The sequence below is a fragment of the Rhinatrema bivittatum genome, chromosome 2 (assembly GCF_901001135.1).
Source record: "Rhinatrema bivittatum chromosome 2, aRhiBiv1.1, whole genome shotgun sequence".
Classification (NCBI taxonomy): domain Eukaryota; kingdom Metazoa; phylum Chordata; class Amphibia; order Gymnophiona; family Rhinatrematidae; genus Rhinatrema; species Rhinatrema bivittatum.
Genome location: NC_042616.1, coordinates 738,698,496 through 738,721,002, shown reverse-complemented (window position 1 = coordinate 738,721,002; position 22,507 = coordinate 738,698,496). Strand labels below are relative to the sequence as shown.

Sequence of the window (22,507 nt, the reverse complement as noted above, 5' to 3'; positions counted from 1 at the left end):
TCAATCTCCACACCTCCTCTATCCGCCCCCCGAGCTAACGATCGTGCTCCTCCCCGCTCTGCAACGCCAAAGTCGCTCACCCATTCTGGGATCAGCACACCGTCGCCTGCTGCCTCCTCCCCCGGCACCCATGCGGCTTCCTCTGACTCCAGGAACGCAGCCACACCACCATCGAGCTCCTCCTCCTCCCAATCGGGCCTCTTGCCAGCCATGCTGCAGTCAGCACACGAGCACTGGAAGTTTACAGCTGCAAAAAATGCCTGCGATCTCCGAACAGTCCCCAACGAACAATCACACAGAAACCAGCAACAAAAGGTATGTTAAGATCGCGCGAACCTTCTGCCCCTCTCTCGCTCCCCAGCTACCGACTGAAGCCCGCGTTACTAAAACTGCTTAACCGGCAGTTTGAATTTTCTCCCCACCTATCCCAGCTCTCCACGCTTACTCCTTCTGCCCCCCCCCCCCTTGCACCTAAAGCCAATCACTGCATTCCACGACTCTATGACACTCGCCTTCAGTCCCCCCCCCCCCCCCTCCTTCACGTACTTCACGTTGCAGCCCTACTTGTGTCCCCACGTTGTTTTCACCTCCGTCTATTCCACCTTCCCCCCCCCCCCCCCCTCTCCAACCACACGCGCCTCGCCTCTGAAGTGAGCCTGCGCCCACATTACGCCGCCCGGCCGGACACGGGGTCCGGCTGGTCTTCCAAGATCAAACACATCTACAGAAATTTAAATCCCTTCTCCATAAATATCATAAAACAACAGATAAAGCTAAGAAAAATTACTACACAACAAAAATTCATCAGTATCAGTTCAACCCGCGTGCCTTATTCCAATATGTTGCTAACATTATTACCCCACCTTCAAACAGCAATCCAGAAAATGACGATAAAAACAAATGTGAGAAGCTAGCTACCTACTTTTATGAAAAGGTCTCTAATATCATGGCACGCTTTACTGCACATGCTCCACCGGTATCCCTTCTACCCAGAAGCACCATTATCACCTCACCATCACTCACTAATTTTGAAATCACAACCACTTCAGAAATTGAAACCATTCTAAAAAAGATAAAACCTGCATTGCACCCTATAGATATTATGCCTACTAAAACACTCCTCTCCATCCCCACGAGGATTGCCCCTCCCATCTCCAACATCATCAACAAATCTATATCGACTGGTATTTTTCCTATGCAACTTAAGCATGCAATTATAAAGCCGACTCTCAAAAAACCAGACCTGGATCCATCTGAACTGGCCAATTATCGTCCTGTCTCGAACCTCCCATTCTTGTCAAAAATCATGGAAAAAGTGATAAACAAACAACTCACGGACTATCTAGATGATAACCGATTATTATTTCTGTCACAATACGGTTTTCGTAAGTTCCATAGTACTGAAACGCTGCTAGTATCCCTCTCAGACTCTATTCTAAAAACACTAGATTCTGGTCATTCATACATTCTTGCCCTACTCGATATTTCTTCGGCATTTGACACGGTCAATCATAATATCCTTCTAGCCCTCCTCTCTCAAATCGGCATCACTGGCACTGCACTAAACTGGATCCAATCTTTTCTGACAGACAGGACATACAGTGTCAAGTTGGGATCCCAAATATCTAAACCAAGAAATCTGCTACAAGGTGTACCACAAGGCTCCTCACTATCATCAACACTGTTTAACATTTACTTAGCACCTCTCTGTCGACTCCTAGCAAAACTAAAACTCCACCACTTCATATATGCCGATGACGTACAGATTCTTATCCCTATTAATGATTCCCTCACTAATGCTCTGAAAACCTGGGAATCAGCCCTGGCAGAAATAAAAAAGCTTCTCACAGAAAACTTCTTAGCTATAAACACTACCAAAACTGAACTCATCATCATCATACCACACAATAACATCCCCTCCAACACATCCCACCACTTTACTTCAGTTCTTCCCCTACTACAGCAAGTCCGCAGTCTTGGCGTCATTATTGACAACCATTTCACTTTAAAGAAATTCATCTCAGCTACAATAAAAAATTGATTTTTCAAACTTCACACACTAAAAAGAATTAAACCTCTTCTACATCCACAAGATTTCCGGACGGTATTGCAAGCTACCATACTACAAAAAATGGACTACTGTAACGCAATACTCTTGGGTCTCCCTAAAAGCTCAATTCAACCTTTACAGATGTTACAGAATGCAGCAGCTCGATTAATCACCAATACCCATCTCCATGATCACATAACACCTGCTCTCATGTTCTTGCATTGGCTCCCAGTAACTTCTAGAATTACCTTTAAAGTTCTCTCCCTCTTACATAAGTCGATCTATAACCAAGAGATGCAATGGTTCTCGGAGCAGTTTGTGTTCCATACCTCCAAGAGACCCATAAGACATATCCATCAAGCTAAATTGGCAGCCCCCCCAACAAAAAACATCAAACACGTGACCACAAGAGACCGTTCTATCTCCATAGCGGGAATCAACTTATGGAACAAGATGCCCACTGACCTACGTCTGGAGCCCTGCCATAAGAAATTCAAACAAGGACTCAAAACGTGGTTATTTGAACTAGCATTCACACAATGATATCCATTTAACTGAAATGCCATTCTATTTTCTACCCTCTCTCCCTTGCTCCGTTTTCCACCCTAACCTCATTCCCTCCTCAATCTCCTTCTTCACCTTACCTGCCCACCCTTACCCATCATGATATTAAGTAGCTTTAAATAACAGAAATGTCTTCGGTGCAATATAGAAATTGTATCCACACTCAGAACCGGTATTGTTTTAGATACTATTTAGTTTTTGTGTTGGTTTGTTAAGGTTTAATAGTTACATCAATATTTTAATTGTATGTTATACTTTATTGGATGGTCCACAGTCTGTTCAGCCTGTTTTCCGTCAAAACTGTTATATGGAATTTAGTTTATTTAATACCTATTAATAATGTCAATGTAAAGCCTGTTGCTAAGTTATTGTTAAATGTAAACCGCGGTGATGTATTTCATTACGTACTGCGGTATATAAAAACCCTTAAATAAATAAATAAATAAAATATTCATTTTCAATATTTGTCACCATGTGCATAGTGTAGTTAATTCTTATAGTACAGGGGTTGTAACATTTCTGTACCTGATGGATACAATTTGAGAGTTGTGAAAATTAATATAGATTTCATGGATGCACAGCTCACCTTATATATTTATGTGAATTTGCATTTTTTCAAATCCAAAGAAAGCAATGAACGGTGGAAAACTATGAACTAAAATGTTAATTTTGAACTGAAAGAATCTGCCAAAATAAAAATTAATAAACAAATGTAAGTTGATACCTTTTTCATTGAACAGAATTAATTGCTTGACTAGCTTTCAGGAGTTACACTTCTTTCATCAGCTCGAAACCAATAAAGCAGGTAAAGGCAGAAGCTGATGTTTAACTATGCAAGCAACTCACAAATTACATTAGAAGTTAGAAGAGGAAAAAGGAATGGAAGAGGGGTTAGCAGAAGAGAAAATTCTTTTTCACTCAACACACAATTAAGCTCTGGAATTTGTTGCCAGAGGATGTGGTTACTGCAGTTAGTGTAGCTGGGTTCAAAAAAGGTTTGGATAAGTTCTTGGAGAAGTCCATTAACAGCTATTAATCAAGTTTACTTAGGGAATAGCCACTGCTATTAATTGCATCAGTAGCATGGGATCTTCTTGGTATTTGGGTAATTGCCAGGTTCTTGTGGCCTGGTTTGGCCTCTGTTGGAAACAGGATGCTGGGCTTGATGGACCCTTGGTCTGACCCAGCATGGCAATTTCTTATGTTCTTATGTTCTTATGTATGTTCCCCCAGAGGTTCATTTTCTCTCTCTCGATCTCTCTCTCATTCTCGTTGCCTGCTTGAAAACAACCCATTATCTCAGGACCTACTCTTCAAACTTGTGCCCAAGTTATAATTCGGCTTTAAATGGTACTTTAATAATGTTAATTTTGAACTGAAAGAATCTGCCAAAATAAAAATTAATAAACAAATGTAAGTTGATACCTTTTTCATTGAACAGAATTAATTGCTTGACTAGCTTTCAGGAGTTACACTTTTTTCATCAGCTCAAAACCAATAAAGCAGGTAAAGGCAGAAGATGATGTTTAATTATGCAAGCAACTCACAAATTACATTACAAGTTAGAAGAGAAAAAGGGAGTGGAAGAGGGGTTAGCAGAGGCATAAGAAGGGAACAGAGAGGCAACCAAATTATGGAGCCAATGTGATAAGATGCACGCTGAAAACAGGGCGCTTGCATTGAGCACCAATTTTCTTAACGTGCATGCAACCACATCCCCTGGGCACCCGATGCAATATTTAAATGTGAATCAGCATAAAAAAAAGTGCATGCTAATGGAGAATTGAGCATCTGTAGTGCTTGATAGTTTATTGCATCGGATGCCCAATTGCAATGGGCATTCATATGAGTTTCCTTTTTAATCCTTCTTTTTCTACCACAATTCACTTCAGCAACCTCAGCAAAATATTAGACACTCCTTGCTATGGACATCCAAATTATGTGGCCATAAGAAAAATGTTTTTTTTGGTTTTTTTTTAATGAAGTAAAATACACAATTATTTTTCTCCACAAAAAGCAGTAAATTAAAATGTCACAATGATTCTAAGGGGAAGGACACTGGTATCACAATACAGAGAATCTATTTTTTAATGTTTTTCATGAGCCCTTGACTGCAAGCTGACTTTATGCCATCTCTGAGGATGGAGTTAACTTTGTTGCATTAAAAAGTTTGCGATGGGCACCCAGCACTTTACTGCACTGGGGGCAATAGCTAATGTCCTCCTCTACATGCAATTAACAGCTGAAGGGAGGGATCAGGTTCACATTTGTTAGGGCAGATGTTTTGGATGTGCTAATCTCCTTACTACATCCAGCATTAGACTAGCAGGACAAAAATGTGTGACCAACCATATGTAAACCCCTGTGAGAGGCTGGGTGCACTTTGTTGCATTGGCTCCTGTGTCTGGTAATGAATTACAAAGCCCATGTCTCTGTTAAGTCCTGTTTGAAGCATCTGACCAATTTATTTTTGAATGTCTTATGTTCTTGGATAGTTCTGAATTTCCTTTTTAGTATTCAGATCTTAATATCACTGATGCTGTAGTCTGGTCCCACAAAATGTCCCCATAGAGGTGCTCCCTATCTTTTCTTTTCTTCTGATCTGTTATCTTGCTTTTATGTACGTTTTGGGGGTTTTTTTGTCTTTAACTTCTGGCCTCTTTTCACTAACGGAGCACTGCTCTTCACGTTTCCTGCATTGAATAATAAACACTACATTAAAACAGGAACATAAATAGGATTCTCTTATGTTTAATGACACTGAAAAAGAACTCCAATAAAAAAAAAAAGGAATCACATGTGCAAAACAAAACATTGTTGTCCCTTGTTAATGTGCTAATTTCTATTTTAAAATCATTTTCTACAGCATTTTTTAAAAAATACATGACTTTGCATTCTTTCTGTCTTTGCCACCCTCTCTCTCTCTCTCTCTCTCTCTCTCTAGCTTGCTGGCTTTCTCTGCACAAGCCGGTGTTTGAGGGGAGGAGGAGGAGGAGGAAAAGGCAGGGTAGAATATTGCACAGATCCAACACAAGCAGCCTCAGCAGTCAGTTTCTTTAGCTCCTAGTTCTATCTACAGCGTTCTAAATCTACACTCATTAATGACAAATCTGACCCAGATGCAAAGAAGAAGATATATTTCTGGTAGGAACTGCTGTTATTTATAGCACACAGTTCTTTTATTGTTTTACTATCCTCTAGATTAGAAGCTCAAAGACATGAAAAAAAAGCATTCTTGGAAACTTTGTGAAAGGGTTTATAGTGAGATGATGCTGGAGTTCTTTCAGTCCTTGTACCAGCTGGAACTCTCCGCTGCTCTGCAAACTGCATCCCAACTATCATTTATAAAGTCCAAAGAAATAAGTAGTGCCTTACTTCAGCTCTGGGTTCAGTGAACTAGAGGTGATATTTTACATTCCATGCAAGGAAAACATGTGATGCTGATTTATGTGGCTCCAATATGAATTCAGTTATTTACTCCTCTTGTTGGAAGGATAGACGGGAACAAGATGAGCCGGGATCGGTTCTGTCCCTGGAGTCCAGCGTATTTTGCAGTGAAGAGCACCTCCATGACGCCCCACTGGATTGTTTCATCATTAATGTTGGAGGCAGTCGATTTATCTTATCTCAACAAGCATTATCCTCCCACCCAGAGACACGGCTTGGGAAGTTAGCAGTGTCCAAGAAAGAAGCTGTGCTAGATCTCTGCGATGATGCCAACCTGATGGATAATGAATATTTTTTTGATCGAAGCTCCCAAATGTTTCAGTACATCTTGAACTACTATAAAACTGGAAGGTTGCATGTCATGGATCAGCTCTGTGCAATGTCTTTCCTGCAGGAGATTGAGTACTGGGGCATTGATGAGTTGAACATTGATCTTTGCTGCAGAGACAAATACTTCAGGAGAAAGGAAATGAGCGAGACATTAGACATCAAGAAAGATGAAGATGAAGTAGAGAATGAGGAGGAAGACTTTTCTGATGTACCTTGTCAGAACTTCAGGCAGACACTCTGGGATGTGTTGGAGAAACCTGGCTCATCAATGGCTGCCAGAACTTTTGGGACCATTTCTATGACGTTTGTAGTGGTATCTATAGCAAATATGGCCCTTATTTCACTAGAGGTTGGTACCTTGGATCCTCCCCTCCTAAATGCATTAGAATATATTTGCATTACCTGGTTTACTGGAGAGTTTGCACTTCGATTCCTGTGTGTGAAGAACAAATGTCAATTTATGAAGAGTGTGGTGAATCTAATAGACATCGTTGCTATTCTACCCTTCTATATCACTCTGCTGGTAGAAATGTTGTATGGTGAAAGCACAGAACTGGAAAATGTAGGAAGGATTGTTCAGGTCTTAAGACTCATGAGATCTCTGCGAATGTTGAAGCTTGGAAGACATTCAACAGGTAAATGGGCTTTCTATACCTTATTCTTACAAAAACATTGTTTGTGTCAGTTTTTTAAAAGAAAATATCACAGATTCCATCACAAATTAGTATTTAATTTACCTTACAGTGTAGACTGGCAAGGTGTAGAGATTATATGGCTGTGTCCAAGGTTCAGTTTAAATTAAGAACATGTATTTTGTAGTTCAATTACAGATTATATGAAATAGAGTACTCATTACAACAGAAAAAAGAACAAAAAATAAAATAACCAGTGAAAACTACTTTCTTCAGTGGTTTACTAAAATTTATATTTTCCTAGATTGGATATTTAAGCAGAGCAGACACATTTTAAAATAGCATAATATATTTAAACAAAATGGACATAAATGCTAATGAATCTTTGGTTTTGTCTCATGTTAACAGATACACTTCCCCTTCAGCTGCAAATTCTGCTGTTTGCCTCTCTCAGTTTTCTCAACCTACTGCAAATATATCAAATGCTCTCCTATCCTGTATCTTTACAACTCTATACAGCTTTGAAAACAAACATCACTACACTACCTTTGTAATGCAGTACGTTCGGGCATTCTGTACTGAACTGGTGAATGGACCATAACTCTCCAAAGCTAGTCACAAATGTATACGTTACTCCCATAAAAAAGGCATCACCTACATCTTACATGTTGACCATTATGTCTAAGTATCCAAGTGGACTAATGGCAACCGCTCTATTGTATTCAATATGTTAATTATAGATAATTGAAGTTATGCTGTCTACCTTATAAAACTATGCATGGCATATTTAAGAGAAAGCACCTTACTGTGTAAGTATATTTGTGTATAGAAAAACGCACATACATATTCAGTTCTCCCATTTACCAGGGGTGGCAAATGGGATTGTAAAGTAGGAAATAGTTTGCTTTACCAAGCAAAAAGAATGAAATGCGCATATGGAGACTGGTGTGAGTTCAGGGAGGAATATTCAAGTGTCTGCATAATTGATAGTATTTTGAGAAGATCCATTTGTTTTACTAAGGCAGGCAATTCTGTATCTGCAGCACTTTCATCACCCCATCAGTTCAGGATCATTTGGGTCAGCAAAGAAGTAAAAAGGATAAGAGAAATCACAGCTTGGACCTGCAGTAGGAATAATAGTATGAGAAATATGAAGAATATCTTCACATATTTTTAACAAAGGGTTGCTACTTGCCCTTCACTTGTTAATATCAAATAAAATAGTTGGAGTGTATCTTACTGGTCTCAGGATAAGAAGCACTGTCAATAACATATAAAACTAGCAGAATAAACTCAGGCTTTTAATACAGGCTGCAGCATTTATTTATTTATTTTATTTCTTTAGCTTTTCTTATGTTCTGCCACCTTCACAATGTGTTTGGTGCGGAATACATTTCATTCATGCACAATCAATAAAAATAAGCGAAATAGTCCACTATCATAAAAACAATCAATTTAGTATATTAAAAGCAATTTTAGAAGAGAATGTTTTACCTGCTTCTTAACTTAATATTCACAGTATTTCATAATTCAACAGATAAAGCATTCTAAAATGAAGGCACCACATGAATAAAAGCCCTTGTTCATGTAGTTTGCAACTTGCTATTCTGCACAGAGGATACTCTGAACAAATTAAAATCCTGTGCTTTTAAAGTTTGCATTGGGGAATATTTCCTCATTTTATCTTTCAAAGTAGAAGGAGTATCAGCACACAACCACAAGTACCTTACATTGTATTTTAAAAGTAATTGGTAACCAATGTAAGTCGCAGAGTATAGGTGAAATCAGTAATCTAGCCCCAGTCAATATTTGTGCTGCAGCATGGTGCAGTAAGTGTAAAGCTCACAAATATTTATTTAGCAAACCACAATAATTTAATTGCCCAAAAAGAAGGGCTTGCAGGACTGACTGAAACAAATTTACTGTAATATATATTTTAGAGGTTTTAACATCTTTAATTTAAAAAAACTCCTTCCTCCCCACTTGCTTAATCTGAAGAATAAAGGTTAACTTGGAATCTATCATAATATCTAAATTCTGTGCCTCCTGTTACAACCTGCAACTCAACTCCTGCATATGATAGAGGCCTCAACATTCCTGTTGCATCAAACTCTTTTTCCTTATGTTTCTATGATTCATTTATTTAGTGCTGCATGACTTAAGCAGTAGGGATGTGAATCGTTTTTTGACGATTTAAAATATCGTCCGATATATTTTAAATCGTCAAAAAATCGTTAGGGCCACGATACAATACCAATTCCCCCGATTTATCGTTAAAAAATCGTAAATCGGGGGAAGGGGGAGGGCAGGAAAACCGGCACACTAAAACCCCCTAAAACCCACCCCCGACCCTTTAAATTAAATCCCCCACCCTCCCGAACCCCCCCCCCAATGCTTTAAATTACCTGGGGATCCGGCGGTGGTCCAGAACGGCGGCGGTCCGGAACGGCCCCCTCAATAGAATCGTGTTGTCTTCAGCCGGCGCCATTTTTCAAAATGGCCGCCACAAAATGGCGGCGGCCATAGACAAAAACGATTCGACGGAGGAGGTCGTTCCGGACCCCCGCTGGACTTTTGGCAAGTCTTGTGGGGGTCAGGAGGCCCCCCCAAGCTGGCCAAAAGTTTCCTGGGAGTCCAGCGGGGTTCCGGGAGCGATTTCTTGCCGCAAATCGTTTTCGTACGGAAAATGGCGCCGGCAGGAGATCGAGTGCAGGAGGTCGTTCAGCGGCGGTCCGGAACCCCCGCTGAACGACCTCCTGCAGTCGATCTCCTGCCGGCGCCATTTTCCGTACGAAAACGATTTGCGGCAAGAAATCGCTCCCGGAACCCCGCTGGACTCCCAGGAAACTTTTGGCCAGCTTGGGGGGGCCTCCTGACCCCCACAAGACTTGCCAAAAGTCCAGCGGGGGTCCGGAATGACCTCCTCCGTCGAATCGTTTTTGTCTATGGCCGCCGCCATTTTGCGGCGGCCATTTTGAAAAATGGCGCCGGCTGAAGACAACACGATTCTATTGAGGGGACCGTTCCGGACCACCGCCGGATCCCCAGGTAATTTAAAGCATTTGGGGGGGGGTTCAGGAGGGTGGGGGATTTAATTTAAAGGGTCGGGGTGGGTTTTAGGGGGGTTTAGTGTGCCGGCTCACGATTTTAACGATTTTTCACGATAGTTTACACACCCAAACGGCAACAATACGATTCCCTCCCCCTCCCAGCCGAAATTGATCGTTAAGACGATCGAGGACACGATTCACATCTCTAATAAGCAGCACTGCACAGATGCATAGAAGAAAGAGTCTCTGCTTCCTGCAACTTAAAATCTAGTCCAACACATACAGACAAGACAAATAAGAGGTTCTGGAAGTTTTGTGTTCATTTCAGAGGCTTGATTATTATTATAGAAATAGGTTAAAAATAAGACCATGCTCAGTGGGAATCAGTTTTAGAATTTAGAACTTGACTCACAATGGTGGGTTTTAGGAAGGATTTGAGTGGGCCTTTTTTAAGGGTACAAAAGATCTCGGCCATCTAATAGGGTAATATTCAGTGAGCTGGTTAGTGGACAAGTTATCCGTAAAAAATTAGCTGGATAACTATAAGTTATCGTGGGATAAGCATTCCAATGAATGTACCAACCTAAATTTATCCAGCTACATATAACTGGATAACTTTAGCCCTAACTGGCCAGCATTTGATCTGGTTAGGCCTTATGTGGCCAGATAACAAGCTATTTAACTGGATACCTTCAAAAGATATTCAGGTAAGTAGAACTCATTAAAAAGAAAACAAAACACACTAGTAGGCATCCTGGTCTGATTCCTACCCTCTACTGGAAAAGTTCAAACCCACCTGCTGCCCAGGACTCCCCCAAATATATAAATGTTGGCTTGCCCTGACCCTCCAGCTCTTCCTGCCCCCTTGCTAAATAGACCCAGTTTGCCTTTATACTCTCCAATGCCCCCCACACTGACATCTTCTCCTTGAAGCTCTCCTACCCACCTGGAGTCTCTGTTTGTATTCTGGGATCACTGTATAGTAAGATTTAGATTTATTTTCCACATGCAGATTCCATTTAGGTACTGTAGGTATTTCCCTATCCCCAGAGGGATTATAATCTAAGCTTGTACCTGAGGCAATGGAAGGTAAAGTGACTTGCTCAAGGTCACAAGGAGCAACAGCAGAACTTGATCCCTGGTTTCCTGGTTCATAGCCCACCACTCTAACCACTAGGCTACTCCTCCACTTCCCAGAGTTTTCAGCATTACACTGAATAAACTGATAGAGTACGCTTCCAATGTTAGCACCAGTTCATCATCTCAAATCTTGCCATTTAGATGGCTGACTTGTGAGTTACAGACAACCAAATACCAAAAATGTCACACTGCAATTACTTACATCTTTATTAACAGCCTTATATTGCACATTAAAAGAACCCAACCCAAATACACTAAACCCTGTGGCTTTTCTAAATATAGTAGTATATAGGTTGCCTTACCTTTTAGAAATCTATAAGTCTAGAAAAGAAATCTTTTGCTGGTGATATTGAAAGCTAAAATGAAGATTTGGATCCAGAGTATTAAAACATTGTAAATTGCTGCAAAATATTCAGTGAACCTATCCAAACACATAGTATATCGTCAATATATCTTTTCCAAACCATCATATATTGCCAATATTTTGAATGGTAAATATGTAATCATTCAAACCGTTCTACATACAGATAGGCCAATGATGGAGGGGGGGGGGAGGGGTGGCATAGAAGACTTGTGAGTTAGCCATCTAAATGGCTTTCTACAAGTATGCAGCAGATGCCAAAAAAGCAAATGGAATGTTAGGGATTATTTGGAAAGAACAAAATGGAGAATAACCTAGCGCTTCTGAATAGATCCATGGTGCTACCACACCTTGAGTAATGTATGCAGTTCTGGTCATCCCATCTCAAATTAGATATAGTGGAACTAGAAAAGGTGCAGAGGAGGGCCACAAAAATTAAAAAAGTGATGGAAAGGCTTCCTTATGAAGAAGGGCTAAACAAATTAGGATTCTTCAGCTTGGAGAAAAGATAACTGAGAGGGAGTATGGCAGAGGCTTATAAAGCCATGAGTGGGTGGAACAGGTAAATAGGAAATAACTATTTACCCCTTCAAATAGTACAAGGACTAGGGGATGCTCTATGAAACTAATTGATAACAGATTGAAAACATTTTACAGAAAGTATTTTTTTACTCAGCACACAATCAGTTTGTTCCTGGAGGCTGTGGTCAAAGTATCTAGCATAGCTAAGTTAAAAGGAGTTTGGTCAAATTTCCAGAGGAAATGTCCATATTAGCCAGATATACTTAGAGAAAAACACTGCTTATTCCTTGGAGCGAGCAACATGAAACAGATCTCCCAGAGATGCAATGCTAGGCTTGATGGACCCATGGTCTGACTCACAAAGGCATATCTTATGTTCTTAAAACAGGCCATGAGACTAAGAGCAGAAATTAGCATTTCAAGGATTTCTTAATTACTCTATAAGGTCAATTTACTAAACCACATTAAAACCAGGGAATAAAGCCTGCTTTTAACTCAGGTTTGTTCCTGGCTTATTCATTAAACTGAGGTTTGTATCACAGTTTTAGTCAATAATGTGGTAAGAGTGTTTTCTGTCGCTGGAAATGCATGGAAGTTACTAGTAACAGTAACATTTGCATGTTATCAACCTCAGAAATGCATATTCCAGGTGATTTTTGTATTGTGGATGGGGAGAAGCCTACAACATTACACTTGTGGGAAGATACTGGGGAGAAGGATTGATTTTATGTTGGGAGGGTTATATTCAGGATTTCATGCTCTTTTAGGAATTGACAGGGAAGGCTGATATTTTAAGTATTAACTATGCCTCTTGAGGTATGTAACTACTGAATCTTATTGTAAATTGGAATGTTTATCATGATCTGCCTTGTCATATTGATATTGAGTTGCTTTACATGCATTTGCATGCAATACAGGGCATTAACTTTGGTATGCTATAAAACTGATTAATTTACATTTACATTTACATTTACATTTCTTGGAGTTTATGAATCGCTCAACACTAACAAATAAGTCTAAGTGATGAACAAGAATACATTCATAAAATAATAAAAATAACATCAATTCACTATAAAGTAAATACATAATAAAAATATAAACATACTCATAAAACATAGATTAATACAAATAAAATGAGTATAAAAGGCATATTTAGTAAAATAGACAGAAATAAAAACAAATAAATGAAACATAAAATTCAAAAATAAGCCAATTTAAACAAAAAGGTCTTAACTTGTTTTCTGAAATTCTTTACCGAATCACACTAAGTTCAATCAGAAAAGAATTCTAGAGAGTGGACCAGCAATAGAGAAGGCACATTCTCATGACATATGTAGCTGAGCGACTCTAGGTGAAGAAATCTCAAGCAATTCACGCTGTGACGAACACAGGGCTCTAGTGGGTTGATTCAATTATAGGTTGGCATTGGCCCAAGGACAGGTTTGGTCATTAAGTAATTTGAAAATGAGCATTCCTATTCTGTATTTGACTCTCTCATTTATGGGGAGCTAGTGAAGTTCAATTAAAGCAGGGGTGATATGGTTCCTTCGTTTTAGTCCTGATAACAAACAAGCAGCAGAGTTCAGCTACAACTGTAAAGGCCGAAGAGTTGTGCAGAAATGTATGTTACTGCTAACACATTTTTAATCATGTTGCGTTCCAATGTTGGCATTTAATGCGTATTAGCATACTTCCACCTAGTAAATAGGCCTCCATATTTGAGAAGATCCAGAGTTTAAGGTTGAAGGTTGGATAAATAGATCAATTATCAATATCTATCTGAGAAAAGCAGAAAAAATATCAAATCTATTTGCACTAACAATCTATAAAAGAAAAACAGGAACTGGAGTGGGTGAGGTGTAGAATGGGATGGCAGCCTCAGAAACTCAACCCTAGCCGTTCTCCATAACAGGAAGGCATATAACTTTGAACCCACAATGAATTGCCAGTGAGTAGACAGCCTACTGTAGAAGGTATTGATCACATCTAGTTCTGAGAGCTATAATCACTTCCAACCCTTATGCCTACTAACTTTTTTGCCCACAAAAATCATCAAATCGCTTTAGGCACTATCACAATACAAGGAATACAGTACTTTGCTTGGAATTTTGGTATCAATTCTCTTTGTATGCAATCTTTAAGGAGCGGACTGGGAGGGAACTTCCCTAACCTCCCTGCCTAACCTTCCTTCCCCTTCCCCTCTCCTCCCCACCCCGTAAACCTAACCTACCTTGCCTCTATTTTTTTATTGTATTCCTTACTGCACCTCGGGAGCAGAAGTAATACACATACGCTGGTCAGCTGCCAGCATGCGCTTCCCCAGGACAGTGGCTAATGGCCTCTGTCCCGGTCAACCTCTGTCCCTCCCTGCCCCACCCTGTCCCTCCCTGCCCAGAACCCGCCCCTGGCCCACCACCTTCTCAGGGCCCTTTTGAAAATGCGTGCGACACGTGCAGGGCCTGGCCTCATTCGTAAGTGGTGATTTTTAGGCGCAAGGCAGATTTAAAATTTGTCTGTTAATGTGCATGCTAATATGCTACTTAATAGATGAGGCATTATATTTTGCTCACTTCCACAAGATAATGTTCCCATAGTGTACACCAGCTATTTACATACACATCAACACTAAAACATTAGAGGTAGATCTTCAAACAATACGCGAGCGCGTACTTTTGTTCACTCAGCAGGCGCGAACAAAAGTATGCTGGATTTTATAAGATACGCGCGTAGCCGCGCATATCCTATAAAATCCGGGGTCAGCGCACGCAAGGCTGCGCAAAATCGGCAGCCTGCGCGCACCGAGCCACGCAGCCTGCCTCCGTTCCCTCCGAGGCCGCTCCGATTTCGGAGCGGCCTCGGAGGAAACTTTCCTTCGCCCTCCCCCCACCTTCCCCTCCCTTCCCCTACCTAACCCACCCCCCTGGCCCTATCTAAACACCCCCCTTAACTTTGCGCGTGTCGGCCGGCAGCCCCGCTCCGTCCTCCGGTCCCGGGGGCTGGTCCGGAGGCCTCGACCACGCCCCCGGGCCGGCACCACGCCCCCGGGCCCGCCCCCGAAACGCCACGGCATGCCCCCGAAACGCCGCGTTGTTTCGGGAATGCCCCCGGACACGCCCCTCCCGCCCCTTTTCAAAAGCCTCAGGACTTACGCGCATCCCGGGGTTTACGCGTGCCGGTAGCCTATGCAAAATAGGTGCGCCGGTGCGCGAGGGCCCTGCACGTGTAAATCCGGAAGGAATTACGCGCGCAGGCCTTTTAAAATCCGCCCCTTAATGTGCACATTCTAGATCAAGAAATCTATAATGCTAACCAGCTTAAAGGAAGGACCAATTAGCATAGCGGATTTCATCATCCCCTACACACACACACACAGTTCCCCATCAAGGTTGACCCCATCAACAATGCCCTACATCTCTCTTCATCCCTGGACCTCCATCAAGCATTCAACCCCACCTCCCCCAAGGTTACCCCCTCATAGCTCTGACACTCCCTCTCACCCTTGGAAAACTGACCCCATCCCACCCATTTCTTATGAGTTCTTACCATTGCAGATGGTCCCAATCTTTACCAACAGAAAGGGAGTAAGATCATCTTGCTAACAAAGCTATGATACCCCAAATGATAACACTGAAATGGTGACCACCAATAGGCAATGCCATTCCCTTGAATGACACGACCTAGCAGCAGTCAGCACTTTAGTGTCATTTAGGGGATAACAGCCCCAGCAGGAGGGATCTCATATCTCTCCTGCCAGTGAAAATCAGGACCCTTCAGAACTGTAAAGAATCATTCCAGAGGGATGGGATTTCGGAGTGGAGGTGATTTGAGCAGGAGCTGGATGTTTGAAGTAGTATGATAGGCTTTGTTAGGTTGAAGGGTCAGATGCTTGAAGGGGAGGTATTTAGCCTTGTTGAGAAAGGCGACCTTCATGGAAGGGTTGGAGGATCAAATCCCCTCATGCTGCCTAGCCCTTCCACTTTCAGCCAGTTAACATGAGGGAATTCATGATCCAGTCAGCATATTAAAAAAGATAATACCTGTTATATTTCTGGCCTTAGTGGTCAAGTGTGAAGGAGTTTAAAATATAAGAATATGAGAAATGTCATGCTGGGTCAGACCAAGGTCCATCGAGCCCAGCATCTTGTCCTTGACAGAAGTCAATTTGGGTCACAAGTACATGAGAGATCCCAAAACATAGATCAATTTCATGTTACTCACACCCAGCTTTTTCTAAGTTTATCTGGCTAATAACTGTCCAAACTATTTTAAACCCAGCTATGCTAATTGCCATGACCAAGTCCTCTGGCAACAGATTCCACAGCTTGACTGTGCTATAAGTGAAAAAAAAATTCTACAATTTGTTTTAAATCTGCTGGCTAGCTGTTTCACAGATATCCCCCTTGTTATAATATTATTTGAAAGGGTAAATAATCATCACCTATTTTCTTTTTTCATCTCACTCATGATTTATAAACCTCTTATCATACCATGCATTTATGTATGAGTCCACTAAAATCCTCCTTTGCATCTGCCATAAAATTATTTGCATGGGTGCTATATGCAAATTTTAGCCCATGCTTATTTTCTAGAAAGTAAGGTGCTGGCACTCAGATGCAAGGGCAGGGTAGAGAAATGAATCGGAACAGTGGCTCCAATCCCTGAATCTAGTTGCAGTGTTCAAGCGTCGCACAGCATTATCCTCCCCCTGACAGCAAAAGGCATCACTTTTACCTGTTGTTGCCTTCTCTCCCACAGTCATGGCATGGAAAAAGCACCAGTGGAAGAAGGAAGTTAAGAAAAAGAGGCCCCACTGGTGCTTTTCTCTCTTTATATATATATATCCCTCCCTTCCCAACAGGAGAATCTCTCAGATTTAGAATCAAGAAATTTTATTATCATGACAAAATTTGTTCATGTTGCCAAAGTAATATATAAAGAAGTTAAAAGAATAAAAAAGAGTAAAAAAATACATAATAGTCCTAATAACCATAATTACGATTACAGGATACAGCAGGGTTAGGCATCATCAGTCCTGGAGTGCCACAACTAGGTCTGGTTTTCAGGATCTCCACAATGAATATTCATGAGGTATATTTTCATGCACTGCCTCAATTGTATGCAAATATATCTCATGAAAATTCTTTGTTGATGTCCTGAAAACCAGACCTGTTTGTGGCATTTCAGATCTGGAACTGCCTACCCCTGGGGTGCAGAATAGTTAATAGTATAGACTGTTACCAGGATCTGATGCTGTTCTGTATTATCCATGGTCAGGGCATACAGGGCTGATGTTCAGTGCCCTGCAGCGATGGAGAGTGACCAAGGGATAGAGAGTGAAACTGCAACAGACAGAACAGAGACAAGTTATTCTGCTCCCTAGTTCAGCTCCCTCCCTCCTGTCATTTCTCAGGAGCTGATACAAAAAGGAAAAGTAAGATGTCGATACTTAGTACCTTTGAGTACCTGCAAATATAAAAGCCCTGATTTTAGCTAACATTCATCAAAATTAATTTAGTATGCGAAAGTCTTTAGTGAATAGCACACAATTGTATCTGAATGGTAAATGGCACTAATTTGCACACTTTTAGTGTATAAGTCTCAATGAATTGAAACAAAATCCTAAATCAGAAAGAAAATCCTAAATCGCTGTAGGTTTCTGAGTTCTGCAGAATATTTCTTTATGGTTCAAGATAATTCTGCAGCTCTAAAATTAAATACCATTAAAGATGGAGCCCAGAATTTCCACAATGAACACGAGGAGGGTAAGTTTTAAACTGCACTACAAGCTCATTTTCTTTTTTCTTTTTTTTTTTTCTTTATACTTTATTGATTTTCTTGAATGATTAGAATCATGAAACCAAAAAAAAAATGTCAAAATACAAATAACAAAATTATCATTTATCCATCCAAATAACCTAATTATTGAAGGATTAGCAGGAAAAAATATATTAAATATTCATTTATATATAATGCATCAATCAAAATACATACACATCTAAATTTAATAAATTGAAAAATTATGAAGGAGAGGAGAGTTATATTTTTTTTTTATGAGCGTCTATCTCTAAGTTCATTGCTTGACTTTTATCATTCAGAAATGTTTCTAAATGTGTTGGATCATTAAATCCAATTTTTTTCCCCTGGTATGTAATAATACAAGAACATGGAAATTTAAGGAAAAATGTCGCTCCCAGTGCCATAACTCTAGTTTTCAAAGATAAAAAATACTTCCTTCCTGAACAAGCTCATTTTCAAAGGGAATCTCTGAAAATTTTCCCGTTGGAAAGTTGGGTGGGCACACTTTGTACCTGCATTGAAAAAAGGGCAAAGTAAGCACCTGAAAGTATTCATGGTGATTTCAAAATGACAACCCTGCATGTACTTTCCAGTTCCCTCCTCAAACCTGCCCCCAGTGCCACCCAAGTTCAGAGTGGGTAAACCTATGTGTGCTGTCAACCCGTGCACATACTTTAAGACATGTCCATTTTTACACTTGTAAATATGTGTTTACTGGCATAAAAACATTTGATTATTGCCCCCAAAGACATAATTTTACAGATTTATTTCAGTCTTATACTGGAAATATTTTGAAATTTCATATACAGTGGATGGAATAATCCTTCTGTAGATATGTCCTGATCATATGACACTCTCCATCCCCTTCCCTTCCCTCCTCCCCCTTTCCCTCTCACCCCGCTTAGGAGTCATAAATTAGTACTACAAAATAGGATTTGAAAAATGCCTTCAAGCAGGTATCCAGAATTTAAAAAAAAAAAAAAACTTTGTGGAATGGGAAGTTCTCTGCAGTGGCAATAACACATTTTCTAACTGGGAAGTTTCGGACTTAAATACGCAACCTCCTTGTGTTATGCTTGGGCTTGTGGACCCTTGGGCCGACGGGAGGATGGTATACCTTGGAGGAAGATCCGTAGCCTCTCCCGTCGGGCGGCAAGGCAGGAACAGAAGTGGTGACCACCTGACCCTCAGCACAGAAGACAGAGGCGACTGTGGAGGCAGACGAAGAGTCGTGACGTCAAGGAACGGAGGTGTGTCTTCCCCACTGGAAGTCCGCGGTCCCCCCAGGAGGAGCCCGTAGGGACCCAAACTGCTGGGACTTAGGTGGACCCTTGAAAGGTCAGACGTACGGTGCAAGGGCCAACTGGAGCTTCACCCCTGGAAGCCCACGGTCCCCCCGTGAGGAGCCCGTAGGGACCCGGGCCGCTGGGACTTAGGCGAGCCCTTGGAGGCGATGGTCAAGAAGAAGTCCTAGGTCAAGAGCCAGAGGGTTGTCGCTTACCAGTCCGAGGTCACACACCGAAGAATCACCACTTGCCAGTCCGAAGTCACACACCAGAGAATCACCGCTTGCCAATGAAGTCAGACGCCAGAGAATCACAGTAAGCCAATCCGAAGTCAGGAACCAGGAACACCAAAACGAAACAGGTACAAGATCCAAGGCTCAAAGAACTCACCAAAGTGAGCAGACTAGACAGCGCTGGAGGACGTTGCCAAGTCGAGGAATGAGCAGAGGAAGCCTTCCTTTATACTTCCCCTGCTCAGGCTGATTAGGCACAGGTGCAGCTGGTTAAAGGGATCAGGTCCCTTTAAGTCTAGGAAGGGGGCACGGCCACGTGCCTAAAGATGGTGGCAGCCATCTTGGATTTTCTTCGCGGGGGAAACGCTGCAGGATGCCGCGAGGAAGGAACAGGGGCGCTCCTTCTGCGGTGATCAGCATGGGGGACCCGTGCCGGAGCGAGGGCCTAGCATCGGGGTCCTCCCCCGGGATTCCCCCGGCGGGTCACCGTCACAGGTGAGGTAGGGGGTCTGTGGCTGTGGCTTCCCACGGCCACGGAGCACAACACCTTGCTCTGAACTAGAGAGTATACCACTGAGCTAAAGGAGAATCTCCCTTACCTTCCTATTAGAATTCTTTCTAAATTAGGGGCTTATTTACTACTAAGCTGTGCTAATGCATTTGCATTTGATAACCAGCCTTTACTGCATGGTAAAATGTGATAGCAGAGCAAAAAATGGAAATAAGATGCAGAATTTGCAAATACTGCACCTTATTTCTTGAACCCTAAACCCAAAGTAATGCAGGTATACTGATAAGCTGCATCACATGAAAATACATGCAAAGCAGCTCATTAGCATGGTAAGTAGTAAAGCAGCATGCAAAAAATGTTCATGCACAGTGCTCCTGGGCAACCATGTGTTAAAGCCCCATTCCCTATCCTGGTGGTCCATGGGCAACTCCCCCAACCTCCTTCCAAACCCCATGCATGCTATAAATTCAAAATTAGAGATAGGCCATTTCATCTACATCCCTTTATGGCTTTACCCTGTCACAAGGTCTTTCTGATTCACTGATCATACTATCTGATTAAACATCACCATTTTTTTTCACTTAATACTTTATTGGAATTTCTCATAACAGTTTACAAACAGTCCATTTACAGTCTACCACCATTTCTGCATATTCAAGGCACTGAACAATAATTAAAAAAAAAAAGTACACTAGGGCTTAGAACAATTTTCTCTGGAGCTGACATCTCAGGATATTGCCCATCCAGTTCTTTGCTGATATCATCTGACACATCTTGTCAGAAGTAAAACAAGTATTGAAATATTCCATTTAATAGATGCTAATACTACTCTGTTACCCATCTTTATTTGTTGATCCATAGCTACGAACATTTGTAAACAGTTGTGATCTTTACATGGAATGATGGTATATAAAATGTATAAATAAATAAACAAAGTATGTGGGAGACTTTTGCATGAAAATAATTGAATGGCTAAAACTAATTACAATGTTTCTTGTGTTCCAGGCTTGAAGTCTCTGGGAATGACCATTGCACAATGTTATGAAGAGGTCGGGTTGCTGCTGCTTTTTCTCTCTGTGGGGATTTCTATATTTTCTGCCCTGGAGTATGCTGTGGAGTACACTGTCCCTGACACAACGTTCACAAGTGTGCCGTGTGCGTGGTGGTGGGCGACAACTTCTATGACTACTGTTGGTTACGGTGACATTAGGCCAGATACTACAGCTGGCAAGATAGTGGCCTTTCTGTGCATATTATCGGGGATATTAGTCTTGGCATTGCCAATTGCTATAATAAATGACCGCTTCTCTGCCTGTTATTTCACTCTGAAGATAAAGGAAGCAGCACTTCGTCAACGAGAGGCTTTGAAGAAGCTAATGAAAAATGCATCAACTGATTCAATTATCAATGTTAACCTGAGAGACATATATGCCAGGAGTATCATGGAAATGTTACGGTTACGAAGCAGAGAGAGAGCTAGTACTCGAAGCAGTGGTGGAGATGAGTTTTGGTGATAAAATTGCACTTAGCTTTAACTATGAAAAGTGTTCTGTATGACTTATGAGGCAAAAGCAGGATTAAGCATTGCTTGCTGTTCAAATATATGTTTGACAAATTGATGCAGTATTATTTTGTATATCTGTTGTCTCCAGACAATAAAATTAGGAATGTCAATCAAGATCAGCAGTAGCAAAATTGCAATAAATATCAGTAGACCATACAGCTGGCAAGTGGACAAGTTATCCTGCCCTGAATTTCAATGTGATAAACATCCTGCTGAATATACTTGCCTAAAGTTATCCAGCTCCCTTTAGCCAAATAACGTTCAGACCTATCCAGTTATTTTTTAAATAATTGTTAGGTCTCAATTTGACCCCTGAATGCGTGTAGGCAGGTAAATTACTACTTAACCTGCTCTATTCACCCCCACACCCCCCCTCCCCTACGCACCCACATACACACACACACACACAATTCTCCTATCCTCTCCCAACCCTTCAAAACATTTTTAAAGCAGCAGCACTAGCACCCAGAGGCCACCCTCCTCCTTCCCTAATATTTTGTAGAAAATCAGGAACCCCTCCTGGAGGCTCTATTCCACCACCCCCAGTCAGGGGAACAGTAATGTCTTATCCAGCTCTTACAGATTCATTATTATAGTACCTTTCCAGTGTTGCTGTCAGAGTAATGCTGGAAGAAGCCAGGATGGAATGAGACTCTACTGCGTTCCCGGCTGGGATTTCAGGGATATGGGGAGGGGCGGGGGGGGATTGAATAGAGATTGCAGTGAGTGGCAGGAGGAGTTCATGATTTTCCTCAAAATACAGGAGAAGGAAGGGGTGGTTGTGAGGTTTGCTCCACCACAGAATATGCTTGGCCCATCTCTTTTTTATCCGGCTAAAACTTGGCCAGTCAGCAGAGGGCATATTAAAACCCCAGGTTCATCCAGCTAAGTTTGGGACTTAGCCGGACAAATCCTTTTCATTTTCCCTCATTACATTCATCACAACTCAATCAATAGCCTAACTCCCTACTCTCGACTTCTGGCCTTTCTATGAAATAAGCCCTCAAAGTATAAAACATAA

At 41.4% G+C, this 22,507-nt stretch overlaps 1 protein-coding gene across 1 annotated transcript; it reads left to right on the top strand.

Moving 5' to 3' along the window:
* The first annotated feature begins 210 nt into the window (after positions 1–210).
* Positions 211–21,436, top strand: KCNV1 (potassium voltage-gated channel modifier subfamily V member 1). Its single transcript, XM_029587203.1, has 3 exons — positions 211–315; positions 6,108–7,026; positions 20,928–21,436. The coding sequence occupies exons 1-3, from the start codon at positions 211–213 to the stop codon at positions 21,434–21,436; spliced, it is 1,533 nt and encodes a 510-aa protein (XP_029443063.1).
* The last annotated feature ends 1,071 nt before the right edge of the window (positions 21,437–22,507 follow it).

Excerpts from the sequence above, each read along its gene's own strand:
- KCNV1 (XM_029587203.1), top strand. The coding sequence starts at position 211 with ATGCTGCAGTCAGCACACGAGCACTGGAAGTTTACAGCTGCAAAAAAT. Across the intron at positions 316-6,107 it reads ACAGAAACCAGCAACAAAAG|GATAGACGGGAACAAGATGA; the intron begins GTATGTTAAGAT and ends TCTTGTTGGAAG. Across the intron at positions 7,027-20,927 it reads GCTTGGAAGACATTCAACAG|GCTTGAAGTCTCTGGGAATG; the intron begins GTAAATGGGCTT and ends CTTGTGTTCCAG.